Source organism: Phoenix dactylifera, chromosome 8 (assembly GCF_009389715.1).
Source record: "Phoenix dactylifera cultivar Barhee BC4 chromosome 8, palm_55x_up_171113_PBpolish2nd_filt_p, whole genome shotgun sequence".
Taxonomy (NCBI): domain Eukaryota; kingdom Viridiplantae; phylum Streptophyta; class Magnoliopsida; order Arecales; family Arecaceae; genus Phoenix; species Phoenix dactylifera.
Genome location: NC_052399.1, coordinates 30287827 through 30313808, shown reverse-complemented (window position 1 = coordinate 30313808; position 25982 = coordinate 30287827). Strand labels below are relative to the sequence as shown.

Sequence of the window (25982 nt, the reverse complement as noted above, 5' to 3'; positions counted from 1 at the left end):
GACGCTTTTTTGCGTGCCAAAGAAGCCTCAAACGCCTTGCGATCATCACCATCCAAATCCCCACCCCGCTGCATCCCCGCAGTTGAATCTCGTTCCCCCAACTCTTTTCGAATGAACTGCTCCCCATTCGCCCTGGCTCTTGGTACCTATCCGTTCGATTCGAATCCCCTATTCTCTTTCCCCTTCCGCGTCCAAGTTCTTTTCTCCCTCTTTTCCCCCTTTTAAATCGCCGCTTCTCTCCTCTTTGATTCGGGGAATTATTGGAGCCAATGCCGAGGAGGTCGCCTCAGTGATCTGTTCACTGTTTTATGGTGAGTTCAAGGAATCATTCATGAATCGTTTTTGTCCCGAATTTTTTTTTGGTGAATCGATTGGTAATTTAGTTCTTGGGACACTGAATTCGAGCTTGGCGAGTTGCTGGTTGTATTTGATCGAATTTTGGTGGTAGATTACCGTGGGAATTGGGAATTAGGGTTTGGTTCTTGGACTTAGTTGAAGCTAATTTGGTGTATTCTTGAAAATTCTCAATTCCTTCTTTCGTTTGACTGTGAAATTTGCACTGTTATGAAGTTGTTGATGTTTTCTTTGTTTCGTTTAAGTAGTCGTTCATTTGAATTGCATGAGGTGGAGTTTTCCATGGGAACAGTCGTTGACATACAGGTTGATGGGGAGAAGGAGTCTGAAGAGAGTGATTTTGGAAAGGCTGGGGTGGAGTTTTCCATGAGAACAGCCGTTGATGGGGAAAAGGGCACTGAAGAGAGTGATTTTCGAAAGATCGTTGCTTCCGACCCGGTGGTTTACCAACTTGTCAGGGTATTTGTTTGCATTGCTTGTTTGTTATCATTTGAGTACAATTTACTGAGACTTTGTGTGGATGTAGTTCAATTGTAGCATGAGTTTAACGAAATTAGATAGGGATTTTTGCATCATAGTTTTTGGAACTGAAATGTTGATGTAATTATCAAATGAGTATGCTTGGAATTTCTTTTGCGCCTTGTGGAATTGTGGAGTTTGAGCTACATTCTGTAATGCGGCTAAATTGTAAATAGTTACTAATACAACTCTATTTTGAAACTTGAATATCAGCGTATAAGTTTTTGTTCATAAATTCATATGTTAAGCTTTCTTGCCTGCCAACTTAGGAATGTGTGGACTTTGTTCTAAGATGTTAGTTGGCATTCACCTTCTGGAGCTTCTTAGTAACTCATAAAAAATCCTGTTATTTCATATTTGTTACTAAATGACTGTCATGATGGTCACCTTTCCTTTGCGATAGTATGTACTACCATTTTGGTGCTTAGAAAAACTTGATAACAACTTCGCATCATGTTATGAACAAAAGAAAACACAATAGAGGTGATTGATGAAGATGGATAGAAGTTTCCAGAGATGATGTCCTTTATTGCCACGTGCATTTTGACATATTTTTGAAGGAGAATGCAAAATTTTAATCTGAACATGACAATTATGGAGATTTGTATTGTTTTTGCGTTTTTCCTATTTTTAACAATCAAAATTCTGATTGGGCATGGTATTTAACTCTCAGTATTTGTAGGATAACAGAGGTGCAAACTTGGGGAAGAGTATCCAAGGAGCTTACAATGATGTAGCTGACAAAATTACAGAGGTTGTTGCATGAAGCAAAATAGAGGAAATATTGCTGAGGTTTTTAGGATCAATCGGTGGTTAATAGCCTTTCGGCTAAACAATTCATCTATTGGGTTTAGGTGCTCTTATCTGATGTGTTGGGGGGAAGGGGGTGCAGACTAGGAAATAAAGTTCAAAAGCACAGCTTTGGTTTTTGGTTTTGGCTGGATCAGATGATTTTCCATTTAGGTATTTTTGGTTGTTTCAGCTGTTTTTCTCTAGTTTAAGTAGTTATAGCTAAGATTATGAAGAAATTCAAAAATACAGGTAAAATTAAGTGAAGAAATACAGAAGAAACATAAAGTCACTCATAAATTATAAATTAAGGATCTTTTCAGAATAACTTATATACTTATATTGTTTGGATTTTGGAACCTTACAAGTATTGTTTCGATAATTTCCATTTAAAACCATCGAAAGATTGAATTTTGAAATGAAGCGATTTAAAAAAAGTTTTTTAGATTACTGTAACACTAGCTATCCAACATATAGTAGTACAACTTTCTAACAAAATTCAACCTCTTGAAGCAAGAAATTTGTCAAAAAAAATTATTTCCTCTCAATCTATTTGGAATCTATTGTCCTCTTGCTTCTAAAATTTTTCAAAACTTGCATAATTCCAAGTTCACTAGGAGAAAATGATCCTGGACATTTCAATAAATAAAAATTCAAATACTTAGAAACCAAAATATTTATATATTAAATTTGGCCTCATAATTAGTTTTGGCCAAAACTCTTGAACCAACCACAGTTCCGGATTGGGTTTTAATGGAAAATGAAACTAGTTATGATAAAAGTTCAGACATGACAAGGAAAGAACAGGGGAGGTACTCACGTGCCATGCAGTGGCAAAAATGAAAACAAAGATATCAAGGACAAGGGGTGTAATAATTGTCTGTTTTTTTGTTTTGTTTGAGTGGTCTCTCATTGCTAGTACAGTGATATTGAATTACTTTCATGTTTCATTTTACAATCATCTTGATAATAGTACGGAAAACCCCACACTGAAATCCTTTTTCATTCTTCTATTTTTCAATTAACATTGCTGATACTAAGTAACTTCCTCCCTGTTTATTATAGGCATGCTTGTGAATCTATTCGTTCAGATACATATCCGTCTGCTATTCATAAATATTGATATGGACAAGATATTCTTCACTTTTGATATTCTAGCTTTTTTTGTTTCCAGGTTGAAGGAGATGGAAGGTTAGTTCCTGCTACAGACGACGAGGTTATGGAAGTCGAGCATCTGCTTGAGGAAGACAAGAGTGGACTAGCTTCAGATGGAGATAAAAAGCATTTTGATGGACGTGTTTCTAATGAAGGGTTGCCCTCTAAAAAGTCTGACTTTGAAGGTATTAGTGTTATGTCTTTCTTTTCTTGTTTTTACACTTTTCTCATATGTACTAGAGAAACTTGTCTACTTACAAGTTACAATACATGTATTTTAACATAGATTTTGGGTGTATACTCTTCTTATATTGTTCTTGTCCTCTTGATTTGACTGTAGCTGTCTTGCTGTTAAAAGTGAGATTTTGGCCAGTTAGTTTGTGCTTTTGAAGTATGTCCCACATGCTCTCTTCCTTTGATATGTCAAATTTCTTCTATGTGATGCATGGGCTGTGTACTTCTTTTATGCTGCTGCTCCAGCTTCAGTTTCTTTTGGAAATGAATGAAATTTTCTCCTCTTTATTTTATTTTTGGTTACTTTGAACTGGAGTAATTGGCTGTCAGAATTAGAAGTAGATAGCCATCTCTTTCCTTGTTTTATATATAAATAGATATTTATTAAATCTTTTGGTTCTTTATGGCATTTTAATTCCCCCTTTGATTTGTAGGGAGGAATTTGTTTGTAAAAGATAAGTATGAAAAATCACTTCTTCTTCTTCTTCTTCTTCTTCTTCAGGCTTTGTTGCCAAACTGAGTGCAATTGCTCCACACAACCGTGATTTCAGAAAATATGGTATGTGTGAGACCGTGAGAAGTGAGAAGAGTCTGTTCAAAAAAAGAAAAGAAAAGAAAAACACCATGCTGTGATTTCAGAAAATATGGTAAGTGTGAGACCCTGAGAAGTGAGAATAGTCTGTTGAAAAAAAAAGAAATCAGTTGCTGGGGTGCAATTGCTGGAGCACCACACGGTGATTTCAGAAAATTTGTTAAAGTGCGAGACCTCGAGAAGTGAGAAGAGTCTGCTAAAAAAAAAAAAAGGAAATCAGTTGTTAGGCCACTATTTAGATTAATATTTGGATAAATTGGATCTACTTCTATATGATTGCTCTTTTCAGAAGCAAGTTAGACAACTAATAGTCAATGTTGTGATCTTGATTAGAGAAGGAAGGAGTATGCTACTAATAAGAAATGCCAGACGAAATAGGGGATGAAAGTATTATGATGTGGGTGAAAGATTGGAAACGCAAGCAATATACAGAGCTAGTGGGAGTCTTGATAAACTAGATAGAAAGTTCTGGCTACTCAGGATGCAGAGTATATGCCAAAGATATAGAGTTCATTGTGGCAGTCGGCTTCATATAATTAATTAATGAATAAGTCCTCAAAATTAACCCATAAGTTTCTCGCTTTGAATGTGATACACCTTTTTACTCATTGAGTTTGCATCACATTTTTGTTAATTTCAAGTCATTGAAGGTTCAATTATCATATCTACCTTCTAGCCCATGCATATCTCTCTTAGCCCTTTTATTTGACAACACTTTTAATTTATAAAAGTTTAAGGGATCAATTAGCAGATATATTCTGGAAGTCATATGATGTGCTGCTTGAAATTACAATCAAAAGCATTTCTCAGACTCAACACATTTGGACATGGTTGATCTGTTGCTTCCACCCTACAAAGCAACATCCAAATAGTCTTTTCGTTAACTAGGAATTTGAATGAGAAACCTCAGTTACTGTCAGGATTGATTGGTTTAAATATCCTAATCCACTATTTCTACCTAGAATGGTTTACTTCTGAATGCCTGAGGCAACACCAGAAACATTATTCTATTCTCTTAGTGGATTAAATTTTTTCCCCTCAAGACAAATGAGCTTGGATTGGGGAGAAATATAAGCTTCAATGAGAAGCATATCTACAGGCAGTGGTTTAAAGTGTGATGCATGAGATCGCATATGTGGCTGGATTATGTGGATGCAGTCTTCTAAACCACACCATGTTCCCAGTATGTGGTCATACTGTATATGGGGTTGAAAAGGTGGTCCACTTAGAATTGTGCGGCTGCACATGTAGCCTACTTAGCATGGTGTGGCCGCATATGCAACCTGCTTAGCATTGTGTAGCTGCATATGTGGCCTGCATAACATTTTGGGCCCACACTATAGCCTACCCTTATGTAGGTTTGTGCCGATAGAGTGGGTTTAAATTGGTGGTTATGTTGTAGGAGAGTTTCACAGGCTTGATACAGTTATCGATAATGTTAATAGTTGCCATAACTATTGCTGTTTGGTATTAACTACTAGGTAGTAAGCAATAATTGTTAGTTGTTATTGTTATTAATACTGCTCTTAGTTATCTGAGAAAATATTGCTATTACTTATCTAAGAAAATATTACTGTTGTTTTGCTGTTTTTATTGTATTTACTATTTAATTTTTTATTTGTTAAATATTTAAAAATAATTCTGTATATTCAACTGCATATGCAGTATGCATATGCAATCTGCAAACTGCACATGCATTATGCGGTCTCTTGACCACCCGCATACCGCAGCTGCCTTTTAAAACACTGAATTTAGGTAATATTAAAGTAACAAACGATGCTCTATTGTATATACGAATAATTCAAATAGAAATTGTTAGATTGAGTGATGAACTGCTATTCTTCAAGATTAGAAGTTACAGCTTGGTCTGTTGTTTATACATTTTGTCCAGTTAAATTTTTCTTTTTTCTCTTCTTTCTGTGGGTTAAACATGGACAACATGATTTTTGTTGTCAGGCTTTTCTGACTGGTAAACACCAGTGAGTAAAGCGTCTTGAACTTCATTTCTGTTTACTCTTAAGAAAAGTTGTCCCACTGACTGGTGGTTGATTGATTTGATTCGGTATGTGTGGTATCACGCCCTTGTAGTGTTTAAGATATATGTTTTTTAAGTCCAAACTAGCACTTTATTATCCTGTTCATACGGATAATAGATCTAGTTTGGCCCTCAGGGTCCTGCAATGCAGAATAGAATGGTGCTTCATTATGTGCTGGACATGGTCTCACCCATGCTCATTTAGACTATTGCAAAAGTCTCTTTGTGGAGGATCTGTTTCTTATTCTGAATCACATTGTCCTTTTTCTAGAACTTTGTATCAGTAGGAAAAAGAACTTGATTTACTAAGTTCCTATGCAGTTTTGCTTTCGAGGGTTATCTAGATCTTACTTTAATACTATAGATTTCAATGGAACCTTTGCTGTTTCTCAATGATGATATATGTAAAATTTTGAGCTGATTTGCCTTTTCCTTGTATCTCTTTTCTAGAGAGATTACAAACACAGAGATACACTGGTAGAAAGGGAAACAATGATCAGAAAAAGTAATGTGAATTAACCTAGTCAAATCAATTATTACATGTGAACCAAATACTTACCTAATTAATCCATGGATCAGCTTCAACCAGCTAATTTGCCTTTTCCTTGTATTTTTTTTCTAGAGAGATTACAAACACAGAGATTCACTGGTAGAAAGGGAAACAATGATTAGAAAAAAATAATGTGAATTAACCAAATCAAATCAAATTATTACATGTAAACCAAATAATTACTTAATTAACCCATGGATCAGCTTCAACCAGCCAATTTTCAGGCAGGAATTAATGTGAAACTCCTGATTCAGACCAATTCAATCTAATGCTGCCCATTCATGCCTTCCCAAATTTTGTTCAACGTTAAGTTGCATTTAAATATTCTAAAGAGATGAAGTTTTGCAACTATATCAGCATTTAATATATTGAAATTTCAAAATATATATGACTCGCAGAGCAAATCCAATTAACAATTATCTGTTGTTGCTGATACATATTATAATTTCAAATTTACAGAGTTCTTTTCTGAGTGTTTTTTGCACCATGTTTTTCTTGGTTGAGTTAAATTAATGTCTCTTTCTTCTTTACCATCTCTATTTTCCTATCATATGTGTGTCTTTATGTGCATTCATGCATGCATGTGCTTGCACGAGCACAAGTGCATGTTTATTCACACACGCAAGCCATATCCCAATGAACATTGAATGTTTACCATTTTCTTGATTTGGTCCCTGGCTGAATGTGAATCAGAGGATTGTGGCTATAAATGTGGAAAAACCAATGAAGTGAAACCATGAAACAGGAGTTTCAGAAACACAGGGGGAAAGGAACTAAAGAAGAAATACAAAGCAGTAGTATTTCTAGTAGCACCCTCTCGGTTGGATATGCTTATAAGTTATAACTGCATCCCGAATTTTCAAAACTGGGAGAGGACTCTCTGATGCTGCAAAAGCACCAATGGCCAGAAGAGCTACAAAATATTCCTTGCTTTATAGGATGAGGAACTCAGTCATGATATCCAATTCAGTTTTCACATGGTTGACATCTTAAATAATATCTATCTCAGTTTATTCTGAACTTTTGAAGATGATAAAGCTGATTGATAAGATAGTATCAGTAATTTGCCTCAAGTCTGTTGTGTTCCTTGAGATCATGTAGTTTGATTCTGAAGACTGAAAAGGACACATTGAAGAATGAATTGTACAAAAAATGTTAATGCACAGCAGGCTCACATATTTTCCATTAGGTTAGCTTCATCGTGTTGCATTTCTCGTCTTGCATTTCTGGACTTCCTAAGCTATTGGCTCGATATTGAGATTCAGCTTGTTTTATGAGTAGAATTGGTCCGAAGTGAGCGGAACTGCCCCATGCTGCCTGATTCTATGTTGTACTGATCCGTACGACTTGGTTTCATCAGGTACCGTGGCTGGAAGTGATAAAATACTGTGTTGGCACAATGTGGACACCATATTATACCAACCGTATTGTACCATATCAATGAAGTACTGGAACAGCAGTGACTGTCGGTATAACGGGCCTTGGTTGATCACATACCAGTCTCTTGGCCAATGGAAGCAATACCCACCTCCCATGGTTTGTCGTTGCTTTTTCAACCCCAACCAAACAACACTAATCAAAATTAATAATAGTTGCTCCTAAAAATGGCTTCATTTTTGTTATCCTTAGGGGCTGGTTCATGGATTTGCAGAATTGCACATAACTTGACCTCCCATAAGAAGGTAGCTAACCGCTTTTGGTTCTCAGTGGAGACTAAAATATATCCTTACAGCTATAACTGCTACAATGTAGAGCCATTGAGCAAGCATTAACTTACCTTTATGCATGCCTGTGTTCAAATGAGCCTTATGGTTTTCGCTTCTATTTATTTCTGTTGTATATGACTTTGTATATTGTTTATGAAAGTTGAATCTTCAGTATTCACTAGTAGAGACTAAAAATGCCTGCTATCTCTCCGCATTAGTCTTGAATTTTTGCTTGTCACTTGCTGCTCGCTTCAAAGGAAGCTCGTATCTCATCAAGCTGTTGTATCAGGACTTTCACAATCAGAAAATACTGAAGTTGATTCACAGGAGTTGAATGCTAGGCTTGAGGTGTGTTTTCACACTTGGTATACATTATGAATTTTTAATATTATGAATCAATCTTTTAACTGTTTTCTGATTATGTCATGTCCTCCATCATATCACTCTACAGCTCCGACCTCCACAACACACTCCCTCCCCATTGAAATCTTGAGTGATATTACTGGAAGACAATGCAGATAGGTTCAAACTTCAAACAAGTTTAGTTTCCAGTTATAGCAACAACCTTTTGGCTTTCTGGTCTCTCAGTTTAATGTAAACCGTTTCTTTTAATGTTTGGTTGGATTTTCGAAATACGGATGTATGGACACTTATTCTGCTACAGTTTAATTGCACAACTTTTGTGGTAGAATTTGTGTATTAGGGGAACCACGTGCATGTCTCAATCTTGTAGGACATTCAATTTTTCAGTAAACTTCTTTTCCCATAACTATATCAATATAGAAGCCAATTAGTATTGATTATACACATGGAGTCAGTATTCGAATGAAGATATAAACATTACAAGAAGAAAATCACACTCTTGTAAATGCCCATCTTATTGGTAAATCTATTGGAATTCTCAAGATCATATTTTGTTTTAGATGCTTTGTCGGCGATCTAGTGACAGTTTATACCAAGCTCTGTAATCTTGGTACTCGATACCGTACTGCTATATTGTCGTTCGGTATGGTATGGTATGCATCCCGTACCGAGATAGCTCCTCATCCTATTTTCTCACTTTTTGTCACGGTACTAGACAATTCCGCTGGATTCGGATATGTACGGACTGGTTCCTATATTGAACTAGCAAATTGACGTGGTTTTGCACCGGTTCGGTATGGTAGACTACCATACCAGGCAGTTTAGGTCAGTGTTGCATTTATACCATATCATTTTAAGTAACTAAAGCAAATAATGGATTCATCAATAAGTGCAAATGTTTTTTACCGTTTAAAATTACAAATCTGACTTCTTGGTGATAATGAGTAAGGAATATCCTTTTTATGCTAAATAGATCTTCTGAACTTATAATTTATTAGATACTTTTATCAACGTCAACAAGTACTATAAGTAAATTGATCCCGGTTATTCAGTCACTTGATCACTAGAGTCATTCTTTGATAAATTTATGGATCATATAATTTGATCATTTATCAATAGAATTAGTAATTGCATTTCATTTATTTGGAAAGGATCTTTTCACTATTCATGGATCCGAACCTATTGAACGCAGCCTGAGCATAAAATGAAAATTTAAATACTTTTATCTTTCTATTAAGCATGCATAGAGGTGCTGATTTTTATTAAAAACCTTTGTCTTAAATTAATTGGATACCTTGGGAATGCAGTAATTGGAGCAAAGATCTACTCCGCTCCAAGTTGAAGTGACCTAAAAATGGTTACAAAATAAGATGTGAGCATGATTTTTAAAAGCAAGCGTAATAAATGCCCAGTCCTGGAGATGATTTAGTAGTAGAATAAGAGACTATGTGATCAGAGTTTAAAGATCTAGAAGATTCTCATGAGGAGTAATAAATTAAATCAAAGAAGTCATGAGATTGCACTAGATGATATTGTAAAACATAAAAACTGTTGCTTTATACACAAAAAGTAAATGAGAAACAAATGTAGTATATCTGAAGACATCAATTTTAGGAAGATCAAACAAGATAAAAAAGGACAACATATTTGAAGGGGAAACTATCATTTTGATGGAGGTTGGTGTGGGAAAGTAAGAGTTTAATGGGAATTTGAGGTACTGAGAAGAAAGCCGCCCTGCCACTTCTATCTTTATTGAAATGTGATCTAGCGTCTCCAAATTTTGCTTATATTGTCAAAATTGCAGGTATAGCCGTTTCCTTTAGATTGGATTACTTGTGTGTACCTAGGTATTTCAGCTAGTGCCTGTTTGGGTTCAAATTGGCTTGCACTTATTTGATACTTGTTTTGTTTTGACTGTATAGTCTAGTACATACTCTAGAAGCTTCTAAACCAGATTTCTTTGTTACCTCTTTGGATATTTGAGCTTTTTTTGGCCTCAATTGAAGTGCAGTCTCCCACTTTGAGGTTTTGAATTCCCAATCTTCAGACCGGACACATCAATCAACATGTAGAAATTTAGGTAAATCTAATTTCCATTTATTCTTTTGGCTTTCTTTGAGGACAAGTAATTCAAGAAAGCTCCACTTGCCTTCTCTTTATGTTGAATGACAACTAGAGAGTGCGCCACATATTCCTCTCACTTTGCATCGTGACAGTGCCTACATGGAGATGATAGAGTTATTGTGGTTTAATTGATGCACACATAGAAATATGGCACATTTTATTCTCATAAGAAAGTGCTTTCAATCATTGTGATCCAAAAATCTAAAATTCAGACTCTCCTTGTTCTTTCCTCTGAACAAAATAGCCACTTCCTTTATGTAAAGTTGTTTGGCTTTTTTCATTGAATCACAACAAACTATTCTTCATGTTATATCAGCTATTCAATGCGCTTTAGTAAAAAGAAGAAGAGTTTGTTGAAATTCCTGGTCACCCTCACATGTTTTCTCGATCAGATTTCTATTGATGCTTTACTTTTTCAAAACATTTGGAAAATTTATGATCTTAATCGAAGTCAAAAATTCATATAGATATTCATCAGACATGTTGCTTTATCAGCAAGCTTTTGGCCCATATGACATTCTGCTGACACCATTAAGCTTGTTATAACTTTGTATTGACTCCATTTCTTCATATAAAACTCATCAATTTGAAGATGAATCTAAACTATGAAATCATAAAAACGTAAAAAATTAGTATTGTTTGCAGATGTTTGCTATTTGTCTTGACATAATAATTGGTGTTAATATAAGTAACACTAGGTGATGTTGTTATCAGTATTAATGGAGGTTGTTATCAGTATTAGTTGAGGCATCTCCAGAAAAGATTGATGCTTCATTATTGTACTGGCACTGCATTAGCAAATGCCTATAGCTATTAGAATTGAGCTGTAATGCTTTGTATTCTTTTAATAACTAGACTAGCTCTTCTAGATCTTTCATCCAGTATATTTTGTTTTGGCTGGTCTTTATGCCATGCTACAAAAGAGAGCAATGATGATTAACTAAGATAACATAACTGCCAACTGATTTTTATTACTACTATGAGCATGAGCTAGACATTTTTCAGTTTTAATTGCATTTGACAATTGCACATCTACATGCTACAACTTATCATATCGTTAATAGTTCATCTTCCTTTACCACTTTGTTTGCATATACTTGGTTATGAAGTTGAAGAATGCATTTTGTTTTCTGAGTCCATGTTTTCCTTCCCATTATGTCCTTTTGGTTTAAATTCTATCTTGTAGTATATAGAGGTGATGTTGCCGAAGGTTAAACAGGAAGAGAGGTTACGGATGTCACCTGAGTCTGCAAATCATTCTACCAAGTGTATGGATGTGAATCATCAGACTTTTGATGGTCGTGACGAGACACAAGCCTGCAAGGACAAGCTCCAACCCGAGAATACTTCAATGGAAACTGCTCCTTCTTCTATGGCTTTAAATGACAGACAGGGTGTTCAATTAGAAAGTGCAGAAACATGCTCAGGACCTACAAATCAGGCAGTCACTAGTAGTTCAACAGTTTCTGGAACATGCACTAGTTCAATGCCTGATTTTTCTATTCTAAAAGGGGATATCTGTTTGGATAATCTGTCAATAAGAGAGCTTCAGGAAGCTTTCAGAGCTACCTTTGGCCGTCAGACTTCTGTCAAAGACAAATTGTGGCTTAAGCGACGGATTACAATGGGATTAACTAACTCATGTGATGTTCCGACTTCAAATTTTGTGATGAAGGATAATAAAATAGTTCTCAAGGAAGTGAAAGAAGAACCATCCAAGTTGCAAAAGTCTAAGACTGAAGAGAGTACTTTGCCCACAGATCAAGTTACTGATCCAACAAATAGTAATTTCCAAGATTTACCAACTAGTCCTACTAACCAAACAGAAGATCAGCAAGTGGCCAGCAAGCGGCTTAGAAAACCTCTTTCAGAATATGATGAGAAGAATGAAAATCTACAAATGGAGCAGTTTGCTGCCAAAAGGGTGAGGAAGCCTACTAGGCGGTACATCGAAGAACTTTCAGAATTTGAGACGAGGGAGTGCTCTGCTAGATTGTTGTCTTCAGTTAAAAATTCTGGACACGACCAGTCCTCTCCAAAATCTCGGATCAGGCCAGTTCGTGATATTGGTTCCCGGGGCCCAAGCTTTTCCACTAGGCAGGATTCTCTAGGAGGATTTGGAATTCAGGTACCATATGTCTCCAGAGTGAGAAGAGGGCGCCCAAGGAAGAACTTTGTGACTCTCATGGTATGTAAACTACTGACTTAAGCCTGGCAAGTAGGCTTTTGGCAATATTTAGTATTGCAAAAAGTTACTATGCTTCATGATAAAAATTGATATTAATTGCTTATTTGTTACTCCATTCATGCTTTACCATAGTGTATTTTTGCTAGCCAGAAGACTTGGGTCATTGCCAATTTAGGCTGCTGTTGAGGTGTTTCATAGACCATACATATTGGAACAATATATCATCTTTTTTTTTTTGTCTCTCTCTCTCTCTGTCTCTCTCTCTCAACCTTCCATTTATCCACACCCCACTATTTTTGCTTCACCACCCATAATCTTCTTTCTTTCTTCAATTTGTTTGTTGTTTGTGTGTGTAAACACACTAACATTTATATTGTTTTTCTTTAAAATAAAGAAAACCTATTTTACCCCTAAAAAAATCTGCTTCCTGTATGTTGTTGGCTACATCTTCATCACTGTTAATATTTTGTCCTTACACATTCTGTTTCTGCAGTTGTGTCTATGAAAATATAAGTAGAGTTGACCAAGGAACAAAGTTTCATGTTTCTGATGATACTTTGTGGCTCATCACTATGACCAAATTGTGCCTTTTGTTTGATATTCTCTGTACTAGGCAGTAATAACATATAAGACAAGATTTTAACTTTTATAACAGTTTTATTACTATGATGATCTGGGCTTTGAACCAGATATTATTTGTGATAACATTATAGCACTCTGTTATTTGGCTTAAAGCTTCAGGAACTATTTTTATATTATTTTTAACAGCGTTGTAATGTGGAATTATCTGTTAGTAATTGGAAAGTAACAACATTATTTGACAGAACTACTGTTTACAGATTATACTATTAATCTTTTAGACCAATATTTCTGTATATACAATGAGATAGTAATGCAATTTATTCTTCTTCCTTGATCACGTAAACATCAAATTAAAAAGGGAGGCCCGGTGCATGAGGCTCCAGCTATTGCAGGGTTTGGAGAAGGTCAGATGCATGCAGCCTTACCTCCGCATGTGTGAATTATATTTTTACTAAAATATGGTCATGATAAATTCTAAAATAAAATTCTAGATTTTCGTCATCCTAGGATCTAAATGATACCTAATAATTACCAACCCAGTATGATCCTAAGCCTATATAGGACTGATCAATCTAAAGATTAATTCTGTATATTATTTATTCAAAATAGTACTTGGGCTGTTTCCGTATTATAAACATCGAGTAATGTATGACAATGGTCACGGTGTCAGGCCATTATGTTTTCTAATTGCTATACATGTAGTAATTGAAAAAGGAAGTACCCTGAGACAAAGGTTCAAGTGCCAGCCAAGCTGGTCTGTGCTGGTGGGCTTGTATCGCCATAGGCCTGTACTGCAAGCTGGCCTGGGTCAACATGACACCTATTGTTTTTATCATTTAAATATTCTAATTAAGGAAAGGGTAGTACAACATATTTTATTTTTTTGAAGTTTTATGATTTTGGAATTGTGTGGTGCATGTCCCAGCACATCTGTCATGGCTGGTGACCAGCCGGTGCATTGCATCAGCACTCGAAACCTTGCCTGAGAGCTTTGTAACAGTTGTTATACAAAACAATGATAGAGTATGGTTTTAATTATAACAATGATGCAACCACAACTCTGACTGGCACCTTTGTATCTACCTAGCTTTCTTTTGACTGGTAAAACTTTTCTATATTTTTAATTGAGGAGAGGCAAGGTTAGAAGTGGGGTAGAAAAAGGTTACGAAAGGGAAGGAGAAGATTGATAATAGGAACACCGATGACACAAATTGTTGAAACAAAAATTAATGTTATAAGCTCTTTAGAAGTACATATTAGGTTGAAGTGGTTTTAAGTTTAAAAGTAGAGCTATATATCCATTGGTAGTTTTTTTATTTGGGTGCCATTAGATAGTTTGCACGAGAATTGAAGTCTCAACACATTGGATCGTGAAGCTATACTCTTTGAGAATTCCTTAGCTCATTGACTTGTGAGCTTTAGGCCTTTAAGAGAAGACATGATTTTTTCTTTACCTCTAGTCTGGTTCTTTATGATTAATGTAGCCAAAGCCAAAAATATTTCTTGATATATGTTCTTGTTTCCCCTTTCAGTTTGTTCGTTATAACTATGATAAATTTCTGTTGATGCAAGGATTATTTTGTGGAATTTGTAGATCATTGTGATCCAACAAGTTATCAAAATTTCAACCTGTTTGAATGGACATAGGTAGGTTTATTAAGGACCTTGTGACATTTAGGATATGGTTAAGGACGACATTTATTTATTTAATTTTAAATCTAAGTGAACCCAATAATGTATTCCTTCAATTAATGGTTTATATGGATGGCAATGGGTTGAGTATGGGTCGTGTAGGCCAATACCCTTGCTTGCCCCGCAATAGGAAACCCTGTACTAATACCTGTTCCATACCAGTCTTCGGGTGGGGTGGGTTAGACGGGGCGGATTGTGGCGGATAGGGTCAAGTAAATCTGCAATTTTTTTTCTTTTACATACAAATCAAAAAAATAAAAATAACATAAAAGCACATGTCTGTACTTCTATAACATTAAATAAAATAAGTCTAACATATAGAACATCACAAACCAAGTTTTCAACGTGCTTTGTTTCTTCAAGAAGAGAGAGAAATTTAGAGAGGATGTGATTTAGTCAATCAATTGGTCGGAGGAGCAAAGCCTTTCGTCACCAATATAATTGATGGAATATAATGCTTACCAGACAAAAAGCTTTTGGTCGGATATATTTAGGCAAAAACCTACACAAGTCTTGAAAGGAAACAAAATTAAATAAAATAAAACATAGTCAAAGCATGACATAGTGTTAACTAGTATATAAAGTATTTATAGTTATTTTTTATAATGGCGATAAATTTGTAATGAGCACGGATCATGATTCCAATGGCCAAATAAAGTTAATTGCTACTTTAACATTAAAGCAGATGCTTAAAAGGCTCAATGGCCACTTACAATGATCAAATGAACATGGCTTTGAAGGTAAGCACCATAGAACCATTTAGGTGGGGGCTTAATATCTTAAGTAACAACTATCAATAACACAGGTGATAGCAAAATCTTTTTTCAATATCATTTAAGAGCATAACAATTTTCAAAAGCCTACTGATGCCCTATTCTAACATACTCATCCACTGCAAAGGGGCACTTGCTCAACAACCTCAACAAGAATAACTAACATAGATAGATAGGCACTTGCTCTGACAATTTGATCAAAATATCCAACCACACATTATGCATCAAAAGAAAGGCTAGAGTTCAATAAAACTATGAAACTCACATAGTCATTTCAACATTGAATGGCATGAAAGTTGCTCATGAGAAACAGATGAATCCAACTTTCTTTCTTATTTTTTTTGGTTCAAAACATGAAAACCTATCTTGTTTTGAACAAAGCATTTACAAAGATATCTAAAAAGATGAGGAATAAGGGCCAGAAAATCCAGAATTAGATGAAAGATAAGTATATTACAATCTTCTCAATGCAATTTATCACAATCTTTTATCCCAGGATGGCGCTGCAGTCAATCTCCTCCAAAAATCCGACTTTTCGAGACACAGCAGGAAAACTTGCTACAAGATCATCGGCTAGACCCCTCGTGAGCAACACAAATCAATCTACATCTCAAGAAGCCATTAGATATTAGAACCATGCTCAGTCGTATGCATGGCGAATTGGACTACTGACAACTGGGAGCAATCCCCCGTCTGCCGCTTCTTGCTCATCGAGAAAGAGGCCCTCTGTAACCCTAAAAGTAGTGTGCAACCCCAAGATCATGGTGCCGATGATCAGCAAGACCAAGACATTCAATCCAACTTGGGTGAACCCGAGGGCGATGATTGTGACAGTGATGAGGGTGAAGAGAACCAAGTGATCGTCGATCGCACGACCGAAGAGCACAATGGGCTCATCATGGAAGAAATAGAGGACCTTGTTCTTGGGGAGGAGAGTGGGTGTGATGATGGAGGGGATGAGAAGCTGTGAGATGGTTGATGGGACAATGGCTGAAGGGAGGAGTGCGGATATTGGGGCTAGGGCAAAGGGTGGGTGGGGGGTATATTTAGGATTATATTATACTAGGTTGGGTTGGGGTAGGCTTTACCATTGCCTGCACCCACCCCAAATCCGCTTCTAGCATCAAAATTAAAATCCATCCCAGTCCCCAGCTTTAAAGAGGTCGGGTCGGGTCAGGTACCCACTGTATCGGTTTAAAATTTCCACCCCTAATAGTCTATGAAAGATCCTAAGATGCAATATCTAGAAACATGTTGGAGTAACTCAAAATGGGAAGGTTCTAGCAGGAAGAGGTTATTTAACAAGTAAGAACATTACAAACCCATGGATTCCTCAATTTATTCTTTCCTTCTGATCTATAAGTTGAATTTGCCTCAAATCAGTCTAGGTCGAGTTCTTTTTTGATGCCATTGGTTATGAAGATGATTTGAGGGGAAAATGTCATTTGTAATTTTGTATTATTTTAGCTGCTCAAAAAATGTGTGTAACTAGTCCTTTTTCAAAATTGTAAGTTATGCTGTATAATATTGACCAATAACAGTATGTCACTTTGCACATGGATGTACACTGGTAAGGGTGACTACTCTAGTAGAAATGTAGCTTTACTAATGACAGATGATGAGATAAGGATATGAATATAATGTTCCTAACAATATTCATCTGGATCATATGGACTTTGCAGAGGCTTAATTTTTGTTATTTTCCCCTTAAATACATCCGACATAGTGATTAACATTTTTTTTCTTCCTTTCCCTGAAAATAAATAACCTTGTTTTCTATAATATTTGTCACAATTGGCAGAATTACCATCCTGGTGGCATAGGACCCAACCTGGTTAAAACAGCTCTTGGGATTCCTGCCTTGCAACAAAATAGTGAAGGTGGAAGCAGAGTAAGGAAAGCCAGAACTCCACCTATGCTTATTCCACAGCCGGTAGGATGATACTCAACCCAACATGTAGCCTGTGTCTCTTGATAGTCTTGTTTTATATCATGATTTTTATGTTGTTGCTAGCAGATCTTTCATAATACCTGACCATGTGATGCGGCTCTTCTGATAGTATGTATATTTAATTGGCTTTACATAGTTTCTTGCAAGGTTGCTGAAATGCCTGTTTGAATTAAGAACCATCAGTGTATCAGTATTTTTGCATTAACAACTGAGATGATTTTATTCTACTTAGGAAATTTGATTATATTATTCTCATAGTTTATATAATCTAAATATGATCTAGTATATGTAGCAGAAGAACTATGCAACATATGCTGATGTGTTTGAGGATATGTGATAATTTCTATGGATCTTTCATTTTTTTAACCCTTATTTTTGTATTTACTCATTCATTCTATATTATTATTGATTCTGAACATGTTTATTGGCATATCAGCACTTAAAACTCCACCACCGTATTTAACAAATCTCAATATGAGAAATAACTGTCCAAGAAGTCTAAAAGAGTTCTAACGTTCTAACCAACATCTTTGGCTGCAGAACTTTGTTGATGAGGGAGAAAAAAGGGATGCAGAAACAATTTATGGTGATGATGAGCATGATCTGGGGCTTGAAGAGTTTGATGCATCTGGAGATAATACAGATGGCAATGCCAATACTGAGCCAGCGTCAAAATGTGGTGTCCGAAGGAAGCATCATCGTGCTTGGACCCTCGGTGAGGTTTTGAAGTTAGTTGAAGGTGTAGCTAGATATGGAGCTGGTAGGTGGTCTGAAATCAGAAGGCTGGCCTTTGCCTCTTACTCTTATCGCACCTCTGTTGATCTTAAGGTAAGCTCATTTTCATGCCGATAGCCTACATCTTCAATCAGACTTGTTAAGTTTCTGGTATTTCACGAGGCAATGTTCCTCACAGCTGGAAATAAGATGAAAGCCTCCATATTGTACAGCACCGAACTCTAGGTAATGCAATTCCGATGGTTTCTGTTTTCAGGATAAGTGGCGAAACCTGCTTAGAGCAAGCTTGGCACAAGATCCTACAGACGAAGGGGTCGGACCACTAGCAACTTTGGTTTCTGCTTTTTCTCGTTTGCCTCTCTTTTAATTAAACCCTATCTCTATGATTTGTCAAAGTCGAACATTTAATTTCTTGATTTACTTCTTATTCTCTTCTGTTTTGTCTTCAGGCCAAGAATTCCCGAAAGCATGCTTCCGTCCCAATACCAACACCCATCCTATCACGAGTAAGGGAACTGGCGGAGATGAACTCACAGACCTGTACTGAGCTCGGTCCAAGCAAGATTACCGGCCATGGTGGGAGAAATGTACAGGAAAAAGGATCTGGATTTTTGTGACCAGCCATGTAACTAGAACAGAAACTAATAAGGAGAAATGCCATGTAGCTACGTATGTACGATAGTTTGATGCATACAATCATCACCATTCTCTCTTCATGTAATTTTGAGCATTTTCTGTTCCACTTCTTGCAGTGCTCCAAAAGGTGCTGACTTGTTTAATATGTAGCCAAGGAAGAAAAAAAATTGGAAGTATACCCTCACCCTTCCCTGCTTTACTCCTGACACTTGATAATTTTATGCTTAACCACGAGATCAGTATTTTGTTTAAAATTCGGAGAAGTCGCTTAGAGTTCGAATGGATTGAAAACAGTGGAGAAGAAAAGGTTTGGAACTACGAATCTCTCTGTTGTGCCCCATGCAAGAACTGGCATGTACACCATCAACATTGCTTGTCAACCTGTAATCCTTCTTAATTTCATTTACGTATCCAAGATGCTGCGCCTGCGGACCATGGCCTTTTATTCCGATGAGGTTCCCTGGGAGATGACTCAGGTGAGTGGGATCTAAGATTTGTCCAGATAATATCTGTATAAATGATTTTATGGACTCAGCATTTGCCACCTTCAAGGGCTTTGTTGCTATGGAGAGAGAATGTTTCTTTCAAAAGAGTATTTCTTCCCAGGTAATTCACTATGGAGCGGTGCTGATAGTTCACGGACTTGACTGTTGGCACCGATCAGTTATTAGGTGCATTAGGACCACTGTAAATCTAGAATGATTTATTGTAGAACTAGGTTGAAATCATCCTATATGGATTAATTTCACCCTACAGTGAAATTATTGGGTAGATTCATTTTATCCCGGTGGATCTGGTCCATCTCATAATTTTTTGTTCGCATCTCATTAACTATATCATGGTGGAGAGAGAGAGAGAGATTCTTTTCGCTAAGTTACAAAGAACTATGGTAAAAGTTGACAAAGTATCTAGGCGTACGATATTTAATATTTGGACGTCTATCTTCTTTTCAAAAAAAAAAAAAAAATCGAGGAAACAGGACTGTTATACCTGACAATTTTGCTAATGAAGGGCCTGCCATCCAGATCATCACCTATAACTATCAACACTTGAGCATTAGGGTTTTCTTTTAAAAAAATAGAAATAGAATGAAAGACTCAAAGCACAACCTAAATCCGTGGTTTCAAGGCACCTGCCGGTCTAATGTTTTAATGGCTCAAGGGCGGGGCATCAGTTTTCGAAACTTGGCATGGCCTTTACAAGTGAAAAGACCTGTTATTTTATTGCTGCCAATGCTCTAATTAATGATTCCAGCACCTCATTTATCTTAAAAAAAAAAAAAAAAAAACTTGGCATCTCGACCTATTCCTCTCTATCCCATCTTCTGATACTTCCTGCGTAATCCTTGTTCATTATCTTACTAGAATTTGTATAGGTTATCCTCTTCCTTTTGCTAAAAAAAAAAAAAAACCTCTCTTGCATCACTTACCAATCAAATAAAGTGGCCGCCCGCCCAGCAACCATAATGATCCCGGTCTCTAGCCAGAATCGTTACTTCGTCCGATGATGTCGAGAAAAGGCCAGCCATCACCATGGTCCCACACATGTTGTCAGACCTTTTGCGGTACAAGTTCACGTGACAAATCTTAAAGAAATAAAACGCAACCCCCCCGCCGCCGCCGCCACCCCCCCCCCCCCCAAAAAAAAAGCAGACAAGTGTACAGGTCCGTACGTGCATAGTACTGCTCGTACAAACATTTGCATCCCTTTCTTAAGATCCAAATATCTCGATCAACTTGCATGGTGCAACAGCAATCTTACCAATATATAAATTTCAACAAGTAATCAAATGATATTTGACATTATATTCCTGGTTGGGACAAATATACGTACTAGAATTCCATGCCTATATTCCTCAATCTGTTTTCCTTCTGTTTTTTTCTCCTTCCAAACAGATATATTATACATTATGAATATAAAAACAGCTAAAAAATTAATAGATTCCAAAGCGCATCAGATAACCTACTCTTCTTCATCTCGAAAGTATCTTCGGAGCGACCTTGCGGCTTTCAACCTAGTTTTTCTGGTCTCTAACAGTCAATTATCATCGTCTTTGCATTTCCGATTCATCACGTCAACAATTGGATCTCTTATAGATCCCAAAGCATGTTAGTTGGCACAAATACAAGCATTAGAAATCCATGTCTATATTCCTCAATCTGTTTTCTTTTGGTTTGTTTTTTTTATTCTTTTAAAACAAATATATTATGCATTATGGATACAAATACAGCTAAAAAAATAATAAATAATAAAATTTGAAGTGCATTAGCCAACCCACTCTCTTTTCGTCAGAGGGTATCTCCGGAGTGACCTCGCGGCTTTCAACCCAGTTTTTCAACAGACGATTCTCGCCATCTTTGCATTCCGGATTCATCACGGCAACAATTGGATCGCGTATAGATCTCAAAGCATGTTGATTTTTTTTTAATCCATCTACATAAATCAAAAGATAATACCCGAACCCTTGCATTACCCTCATAGCCAACACCAATTTCCTCCCCGAAGTAGCTGAACACGTACTGCTTCACCAACTCCCTTGTTGTGGCCGCACTTTTAAAGCATCACTTGGCAGGCTCTGATATGGTAAGAGTACCGTTCGCTGTTGAGAACATTGCAGCAGATCGTCTTCTTTGCAAGGCGAGGATTTGCTTTTGAATTTTTAAATGCTTAACGGCTATTTTCAATAAGTACTCCCACCCTAAACCTAGTCGCTTCCCGGAAAAAAAAAATGGAAACAAAGCTTAGAGAAGAGAGCTTAAAAGGGTTATCGAGGGTTTTAACAAAAAAAAGCGTTAGCGAGGCTTCTGGAAAGAGCTAGGGTTAGGGTTTCTAAGTTCTCTCTCCACCAGCATTCACAAGCTAGGATTTTACGGAAAGTTTTCTAGGGTTTCCATGGATCCCCTGAAGGAAACCTTCGAGAAGAAGCAAGTGGAGGTGGTCTTAGTGATCCCAGAGGAAGGGGCAGCACCAGATCCCTCTGGGAACCACACCAGTGTCCCGAAGGTGGAGTCTTTGGATGATCTCCAAAAAGATCCTAACCCTAAGCCCAAGCCCCCCTCTCCCATTGGACACCCTTCCCCTGAGATCATTAAATCCAGCTCCAGCCTCAAGAAGCCCCCCCGGCCTCCCCAGTCCGAGGCCCTCCTACGTCGCCGCTCCATATCCAAGCCTAAATCCAGATTCGTTGAGCAGCCTCTACCCCCCAGTGCTTCCAGATCGGTTGAAGACGGCCGCCCGCCAGCCCATGATCGGTCCTCGAGCGCCCCATGCCATAGCTCTCCGAATCCTAGGGCCTCCGGCACGCCCAAGACCCCATTGGCTGCCGCCGACGAAGAGGAGGAGGAGGATGAAGAGATTTATAAGAAGGACCAGTTCCCCGAGAGCGGAAAGCGGGCAAGGAAGTGGAAAGTTAGGACCTTGATCGAATGGATGATACTAATCCTTGCCATGGGGTGCCTCGTTGCGAGCTTGACGGTTCGCCGGCTGCAGGGCTTTGTGATCTGGGGGCTGGAGATTTGGAAATGGTGCCTCATGGTGACGGTAATTTGCTGTGGCCGATTGGTAACTCAATGGTTCATCACTGTCCTTGTTTTCCTGATAGAAATGAACTTCCTTCTGAGGAAGAAAGTGCTGTACTTTGTGTATGGGCTGAAGAATAGTGTTCAAGTTTGCACTTGGTTGGGTCTGGTTCTGCTTTCTTGGTCACTTTTGTTCAATCAAGGAGTTCGGCGATCGCCCAAGACAGAAAAAGTTCTCAATTACGTCTCCCGGGCGCTGGCTTCGCTTCTGATTGGATCGGTTATATGGTTGGTGAAGACGCTTTTGATGAAGATTTTAGCTTCTGCTTTCCATATGAACAGGTTCTTTGATCGAATCCAAGAGTCCATCTTTCATCAATATGTGCTGCAGACACTCTCGGGGCCGCCGGTGATGGAGTTGGCTGAGAAGGTGGGGACTGCAAAGAGTACCGGGAAATTGAGCTTTAGGAGCATGGGGAAGGGGACAGGGAAAAAGGGGGAGGAGCAGGAGGTGATTGATGTTAGCAAGCTTCATAGGTTGAAGCAGGAGAAGGTCTCGGCTTGGACGATGAAGGGCCTGATCAATGTGATTAGGACATCAGGGCTTACGACAATTTCAAATACAATTGAGAGTTTTGATGAGGAGGGGGCTGAGCATAAGGATGGGGAAATAACTAGTGAATGGGAAGCAAAAGCTGCAGCTTACCGAATTCTTAAGAATGTTGCGAAGCCTGGTTGCAAGTGGGGGATTTCTGAAGTATTAAATTTCTCTTTGTTTTCCTCTTTAATATTAACTGATGTGTTGGCTTTCTGTTGGACCACAGATATATTGATGCAGAGGATCTTTTGAGATTTTTTAGCAAGGAGGAAGTCGATATCGTTCTTCCATTGTTTGAAGGAGCTGCAGAGACTGGAAGGATAAAAAAATCTGCATTGAGGAACTGGGTGGTAATTACAATTTTTTCATATCTACGTTTAGAATGTTTTAATTGATGCCATAGCGTATTCAAATATCATTTTATTTTGTTTAATTTTCATGTTAGTCTATAGATATTCTTCAACATTTCAGCGCATGAATTGTAGTATCTAGCCAGGTTACAATTAATAGCAAGCTGGTAAAAGGGGGAAAAAATCATTATATAAGATGCAATATCGGCCTATTTGGATAATCTATGCAATCCAACGAGATTCACAAAAATACAAGCCAGGCTAGGCCCATATTCACAGTATTCAAAGAATTTTTTTCAGGTGGGCCAGCTCAAATCCCATGGGGAAAAAAAATGACCTCAACGGATCTTTTTTTTCTTTCCATCCTACAGGAATGGACTGGAAGAGGTCCAGTTTACATGGGCTGGGCCAAGCCTTATATTCTATAATACTAGAGATAATCTGTACATATAGTTTAAAATATATGTGCTGGATAGGCCATGCTCGATTCCTACAGGATTTTAAGCCTAATCTTGCAGAAATATCCAAACAGACCCTTAGGATGAAATTTATTTGCAGTTTGCGCCATATCTAACCACATCTTTGTTTTCTTGTTTTCAGGTGAAGGTCTACCTTGATCGTAAATCGCTGGCACATTCCTTAAATGACACCAAAACGGCAGTCAACCAACTCCACAAACTCGCAACAGCCATTGTTATTGTTGTAATCATAATCATCACGCTGCTTTTGATGGGTGTTGCAACAACAAAAGTACTTGTCTTTCTGTCATCACAGCTCGTAGTGGCGGCCTTTATGTTTGGAAATACCTGCAAGACGGCATTTGAAGCAATCATATTTGTATTTGTTATGCACCCTTTTGATGTTGGTGATCGTTGTGTTGTGGATGGAGTTCAGGTAACTTTCAAGCATTACAATCTCCATGTCAGGTATTTGGTAATTGGTCTCTTACAGACAATGAAATATACTCTATGGTTGCTGCCTATGCAGATGATTGTAGAAGAAATGAATATATTGACTACTGTTTTCTTGAAATTTAACAATGAGAAGATTTATTACCCAAATGCCGTCTTGGCAACTAAACCAATCAGCAACTTCTACCGAAGTCCAGACATGGGCGATACCATTGATTTCTCTGTTGATGTTTCCACTTCAGTGGAGAAGATTGGAGCTGTCAAATCTAGAATAAAAGCGTAAGCTATTGATTTTGCTCATTTGTCACAATGTATTTTGCTTCTTGATTGGCAGAGTGCTATTAGCTATAACTTTTTCAATTTTTATATTTATCATAGATATGGTGCTAATCCTAGAGGATGAGAATCCCTTGACATGTTTCCTTAGTAAAAAAAGAATCCCTTGACATGGCTATTGCAACCACCCTTCTATTTTTCCCTGGTACCACAAATGATTGCTTGGAAATTTAAATTAGTGGAAAGTGTAATACACCGATTTACTGCTAACTAATTGTTGTTTGATAATTACATGGGGATTAGTTAGTTCCTCGTAACAGAGTTTTATCTGTCATACTATTACACCTGCAGTTTCCTTGATTTTTTTTATATTGTACATATATACATCGCTTTATTGATATTATAAATAGATCTGTTATAATGCTTCCTCTGATTGTAGAAAAAAAATCCTGTTGTTTTGGCCTTTTTGTGCTCTCAGGTACATGGAAAGCAAACCCAACCACTGGCATCCTGATCACAGCATAGTAGTGAAGGACATTGTGAATGTAAATAAGATGAACATGGCCCTGTATGTTACGCACACTATGAACCATCAGAACATAGTGGAGAAGAACAGCAGGAGGACTGATCTTGTTCTTGAGATGAAGAAAATATTTGAGGAACTCTCAATTCAATATCACTTACTGCCTCAAGAAATTCATCTTAGCTACACTGGCTCAACCGCGTTACCTATAAATATTGGCTAAAGCATTTAAGATGGTTTGCCCCAAGCACTGTATGACTTCATTCTTTCCAAATTAGTGGGCACCAGACTAAAACTTCTTTTGACATGATCCTGCATACTCCGCATGTGATAGAATTTTTGGTCATCTTTTCATTTGTTCTGTCTTTGGTAATCTTGTGCTCGTGTAGTAGGCTGTAAATTAACCTCTCATAAACAGATGTATTATGTATCGGAAGTGTCTGCAATTAAGGTATCTTGTTCTGGTTCAATATTAGCATTTGGTTGTCAGGGTGCCTGTTGCTGGAGAGTTGAGTTGAAATTCTCGTAATTGATGCCACTGTAATTCAGAACATGACAACTTGTTGTAATGCCATGACATCATGATTTCCTTCTCCTGTTTCTTTTTAATTTTCAACTTTGGAAAACCAAGTAGGCTTTAATTGCTCAAAATATTCATGCTAACCATTTGGTTCAATCCTTTCAATTCTACTGGAAATTCTGTCAATCTCATACACCGTCATAGCATGTCTTCTTTTTGCCCGTGTGCTCAAATTGTGAGTCCTGATACTTATACTACAGCGTGCTGTTGTGATGCAAAACTATAATTTCAGTCATTGCAGTTCCCAG

At 37.4% G+C, this 25982-nt stretch overlaps 2 protein-coding genes across 18 annotated transcripts; both read left to right on the top strand.

The window, feature by feature from the left end:
* Positions 1-65: 65 nt before the first annotated feature.
* On the top strand, positions 66-19177 carry LOC103704887. Of its 17 annotated transcripts, none has more exons than XM_008788363.3 (9): positions 253-311; positions 661-813; positions 2837-3002; positions 8224-8282; positions 11608-12609; positions 17458-17589; positions 18148-18435; positions 18599-18676; positions 18792-19177. In XM_008788363.3, exons 1-9 carry the CDS (start codon positions 309-311, stop codon positions 18957-18959), a joined length of 2049 nt encoding a protein of 682 aa, XP_008786585.2. In that variant the 5' UTR covers positions 253-308; the 3' UTR covers positions 18960-19177. The 17 variants fall into 17 exon arrangements, with proteins under 17 accessions (XP_008786589.2, XP_017697734.2, XP_008786592.2 ...); XM_008788364.3 differs by having other exon boundaries at positions 259-311; positions 647-813; XM_017842241.3 differs by having other exon boundaries at positions 259-311; positions 603-813; positions 11641-12609.
* A 2523-nt stretch (positions 19178-21700) lies between these two features.
* LOC120111694 (mechanosensitive ion channel protein 10-like) lies at positions 21701-25748 on the top strand. Its single transcript, XM_039129511.1, has 5 exons — positions 21701-23237; positions 23321-23444; positions 24045-24338; positions 24432-24634; positions 25110-25748. The coding sequence occupies exons 1-5, from the start codon at positions 21871-21873 to the stop codon at positions 25375-25377; spliced, it is 2256 nt and encodes a 751-aa protein (XP_038985439.1). The 5' UTR covers positions 21701-21870; the 3' UTR covers positions 25378-25748.
* The last annotated feature ends 234 nt before the right edge of the window (positions 25749-25982 follow it).

Bases quoted from the DNA above. Each gene is read 5' to 3' on its own strand.
- LOC120111694 (XM_039129511.1), top strand. From the start codon at position 21,871: ATGGATCCCCTGAAGGAAACCTTCGAGAAGAAGCAAGTGGAGGTGGTC. The intron at 23,445-24,044 runs GTAATTACAATT...TCTTGTTTTCAG, and splicing joins CTGCATTGAGGAACTGGGTG to GTGAAGGTCTACCTTGATCG. The intron at 24,635-25,109 runs GTAAGCTATTGA...TTGTGCTCTCAG, and splicing joins GTCAAATCTAGAATAAAAGC to GTACATGGAAAGCAAACCCA.
- LOC103704887 (XM_008788359.3), top strand. From the start codon at position 637: ATGGGAACAGTCGTTGACATACAGGTTGATGGGGAGAAGGAGTCTGAA. The intron at 814-2,836 runs GTATTTGTTTGC...TTTTGTTTCCAG, and splicing joins TGGTTTACCAACTTGTCAGG to GTTGAAGGAGATGGAAGGTT. The intron at 8,283-11,607 runs GTGTGTTTTCAC...TCTATCTTGTAG, and splicing joins AGTTGAATGCTAGGCTTGAG to TATATAGAGGTGATGTTGCC.